This window comes from Macrobrachium nipponense, chromosome 44, assembly GCF_015104395.2.
Source record: "Macrobrachium nipponense isolate FS-2020 chromosome 44, ASM1510439v2, whole genome shotgun sequence".
NCBI lineage: Eukaryota > Metazoa > Arthropoda > Malacostraca > Decapoda > Palaemonidae > Macrobrachium > Macrobrachium nipponense.
In genome coordinates this window covers 8,129,535-8,133,869 of record NC_087221.1, presented here as the reverse complement: position 1 = coordinate 8,133,869, position 4,335 = coordinate 8,129,535, and the positions used below count along the sequence as shown (strand labels likewise).

Sequence of the window (4,335 nt, the reverse complement as noted above, 5' to 3'; positions counted from 1 at the left end):
AATACTTTTGTTTTCCATGTTTCTCTACCACTGCATATGTCAACATCCTTAGATTTAATTAAACAGAAATTACAGCTGAAATGGAACAGTAGATAAGTCGTAAATTATATATATTTATATATAAAAAGCACATGATTTTTTTTCATTGCTAGTTTTGAGAGTTTGAACACGATTCAATTGTTTTGTTTCGAGTGTTAATCAGAATGACACACACACACACACCACAACACACCACACACACACCACACACACACACACACACACACACACACACACACGGCCACATCATCATACATTCTTTTTTTGGAGTTTTTGCTTTGACTCTCACTATAATGTTTTCCAGACACACATATATCTTATAATTTATAGTAAACACTAAACGGAGAGGAAATGGGCTTCTTTATTTATCTTAAATGCCTGACATATTTGTAACATTAGACGTTTTTCCTCCTGCCTCGAATTCTCTTCATTTGTGGGGCCATTCGAGGTCATTGGAAATACTTCCTTTCGCGTTCGTCTGATCTTTTGTCTTCACTGAACTGATTTAGTCGATTTATATTTAAAGAATCTATTACTTACTACGGCAAAAATTGAAATGAACTTTCTATTTTTTCATCGTCAAGTATCTGGAGGAACAGATACTATTCATTTTTTGTTTAGTGTCGGCACTCACAATGAATGAGAATCTAGACACAGAGTAAACTCATCATCAATACAAATCATTTTTGGACACAATCAGTTTTACTCAAGAAGTGGGATATAGCGTCTTTATATCGGGCGTTGGGAGTGTGTCTACACATCTGTTGGGTACGGGCACTGTCTGCCTTCACACGGGCATGAGAAGAGACGATCTCCACTTGAGACACATTGTAACGAAACAATCATCTTATGCAGAGCGTTGTTGTGATAGGGCATTGTTCGTGGCACCTCCTGCCCACAACCATCCCTCGCACTCGGCTTTTCTCTCGATCCGAATACTTTGTTAGTGTGTATTCATGGCTGCCGGTGAAGGATGTATCATAACTCCGACACGACAAACTCCACGTAATTGGCAGCAAAAATTTCAAATAGTGGCAGGGTCGGTAAGCGCGTCGGAAGTCGTGCGCTCAGGACTCACGACCGCCGGCCGGCGGGGCAATACCAAGCCAACCCCTCGCCGCCCACTAGCAGGGTTCAAGAACAGGTCAACACCCAACACAATATCGCCCTAAACTACACCTACGCCTAAAGGTCCTTGCAGCCTTGAGGCTCACTTTTTATTTTCCAAAAAAGGAGAGAGGAAAAAAAATTGGAGCATGAGGCTGCCATAAATAAATCTTCATAAAGTCCGGATTAGGGGTGACTCTTTAAAACTCGAAGATCACCCATAGCATTTCAATGGGTCTGCCCCCTTCTGGTGCGATCGCCCTTGTCTATGCCAGGATCAATAGGCTGCTATGCAACTATTCCCGCCGTTTGTGCTGCTGCTGCTGCTTGCTGGGTCCACCAGAGGTCGCTGCTACTTTGGATCGCCTCGGAATGGCAATGAAGTCCTCTTCGCCCCTTCTGGCCACCCGTGGGGGGACACAAAAAAGAAAAGAAGAAAGCTTCTTGCTTCATGGCGGTGAAGAGGCTGAGGAAACAGCCGCCGAGATCACGCCGAAGGGAACAGAGCAGCGAGGAGTGATGTTGTTGCAGCAACCGGCAGCCAACCGGGGCTTCGACGACGACAATGACACCTCCAGGTGAGAAGGTGCTCCTTCGTCTGCGTACATTATATGTTACAACACCATTCATTATACGCTATTCACATGCATCATGATGCGGCAGATGACAGCGGCTTAAGCTGAGCAGTTGAACAGCAGCGATTTGTTGAAGTAAACGGGCGGAGCATCTGAAAGGAAAATAAAATAAGTGTCAAGCAACGTCATTCACTAAAGCGATGTGTCAATCACAATCATACAAGGACAGAGTTATTGATTTTTTTTCTTTTTTATGGAGAAGCGCCTGAAAAAAAAAGGATTTAAGCAACTTTGTAGACTAAAGCGTTAAATAAAATGCCAGTCATTAAAAGACAGAGTTAATTAAGGAGTATGTTTTGTCTCTTTGGTAGGTGTTGCATTCGTTATTTTATGAATATACAACATCTGATCTGTATACCTACAATACAAAGCAAACAAGAACAAAATAATGGAAGAGCATCTTCCTCTTTGGGTGGGGGAGGTGCTACTGAGGAGTCGTTTTTTTTTTCTTTTATTATTGCAGACTTAACAATATACAATGGCAGCAGCAGCAGCTCAGAGAAAGAGAGAAGAATTTCATTAGGGCGACTTAAATATGTAAATTCTATGCTAAACTCGCTCTTACAATATACATTGATTCGGTTCCGGGACTGATCTCGTCAATCAATAGCTGTTCAAGAAATGATTTCGGGGCTTTGATCCCAGTCGTTGTGTACGATGCAAGATGTCTCTCTCTTCTTCCTTTTTTTTGGGGGGGGGTGGTCATCACGTGGTGAGGGAGGGGGAGGGAGGAAGGAGAAAGATTTTGTTTTGTTCTATCAATCATTCTTTAGAGAGATAGAACGTGAAAGTAAGAGTTTTGTTTCTGAGAACCCTCGTCAGTTGCTCTTCTTTTATATGAGAGAGAGAGAGAGAGAGAGAGAGAGAGAGAGAGAGAGAGAGAGAGAGAGTTTATGTGCCCGCAGAACATTCTCGTCATCAGCATTCAGTCTTACCTCTTGCCGCAGCCTTTAACCAAGACACCAAAATCCTAGATAAAGATTTATGGGTCTCTACTCCAAAAATGGTAGCCGTGAGGAAGTTGTATCTCTCTCTCTCTCTCTCTCTCTCTCACCACTTCTTATAACTGCTGTTGATAACTGGCAAGAATAATAACAATAATAATAATAATAATTTTCGTATCAAATGTGTTTGCCCAATCAGAGTTGTTTTTTTTTTTTTTTTTTTTTTTTGTGAAGTGTATTATGATGTAACGTATTTATATTCCCTTCCACAGTTGAAAGAATGATTCTATTATTTTCTGTAAAACTGTGTAAATGCTTCACAAAAGAGTAAATCTCCAGTAAGGATATAAAATTCTCAATTACGTACTTACGATGTACAGCAAGTGTTTGAAATCAAAATGACACAGTTGTATCAGTGTGAATTTATTAAATCACAAGCACCTAATGGTGGATTTTATTTTTCGATTGTTATGAACGAAAGTGTCTGCGCTGGAACCCGGCGCTGCTGTCACTCCAAACCTCCCGATCTCCTATCTACCCCGGCCCCATCTCGGCTGACAAACCGGTTTTCAGCGGGAGGGTGGCTGTGTCATGTTTCCCTTACCGTCACCCGTGGGAGGACAAAGAAGATCCACTCGGATTTGATTATTATTATTCTATATTATTGGTTTTCTCCATTTTAGTGACTCATGCCATTTGAGATTTTTATGGATTATTATTATTATTATTATTATTATTATTATTATTATTATTATTATTATTATTATTATAAAGAAGTTTCACGATAACATGAGGGGGGAATATTAAATAAACATCCACCTTGAGTTAAAGTGACTTGCTATTTATTATTATTATTATTATTATTATTATTATTATTATTATTATTATTATTATTATTATTATTATTGATGTTTAAGAATATGAAAGAACATAGGGCATTGGTGGAGAGGTGAATATGTAGTGTTTTTATATAGGAAGTCAACTTGATGTACTATAAACAACTCCTTATCAATTAACTAAATTTATGAACATCACTTGATTACTATCAAACTATTCTAAAATATTCTCTTTAATTTTACATTTCTGTTATGAATATAATGAAAAATCTTCATTTTGGAAGCTTCTTTGTATTCAAGCAAAAATGTTCAACTTTAAAGCTTCTTCACTTTTTGGATATGTTCTCGTGTCTTTTTTTTTGGGGGGGGGGGGGGGGGGGAGGGGGGGCAATGTAGCCCTGCTGTGTCAGGTGATCTGAACTGTGGAATAGAATCAATCTCTATCTGTCGATCAATCTCCTTTCTTTTATACAGGAGTCGAGGCCAGGGTGAGTGCCACCAGGGATTTAATAATTTGGAAGAAGAAGAAGGTTAAAAATAAAACATGAATATGAAATGAGTCTGAAAGAACAGGTGCTTTGCCGGTTTTTGTCTCCGAATTTTGACTACCTTTGATTAAATGCCGTAAAATCACTTGAAATTTAATTATGTATCAAAAAAGGCGATTCTTATCCGAGATCGTAAAAGTTTGCGCTAAATATGCAAATGATTCCTCTGATGTCGTGCCTTTCTCTCTCTCTCTCTCTCTCTCTCTCTCTCTCTCTCTCTCTCTCT

At 39.3% G+C, this 4,335-nt stretch overlaps 1 protein-coding gene across 8 annotated transcripts in view; it reads right to left on the bottom strand.

Moving 5' to 3' along the window:
• Nucleotides 1-249: 249 nt before the first annotated feature.
• Nucleotides 250-4,335, bottom strand: part of LOC135204019 (dachshund homolog 2-like) — a 183,555-nt gene continuing 179,469 nt past the window's right edge. For all 8 annotated transcript variants that reach the window (XM_064233954.1, XM_064233953.1, XM_064233947.1 and 5 more), the window contains one exon: nt 250-1,873. In XM_064233954.1, the coding sequence (XP_064090024.1) occupies nt 1,821-1,873 (53 nt within the window). In that variant the 3' untranslated portion in view covers nt 250-1,820. The remainder of the gene's footprint in view (nt 1,874-4,335) is intronic.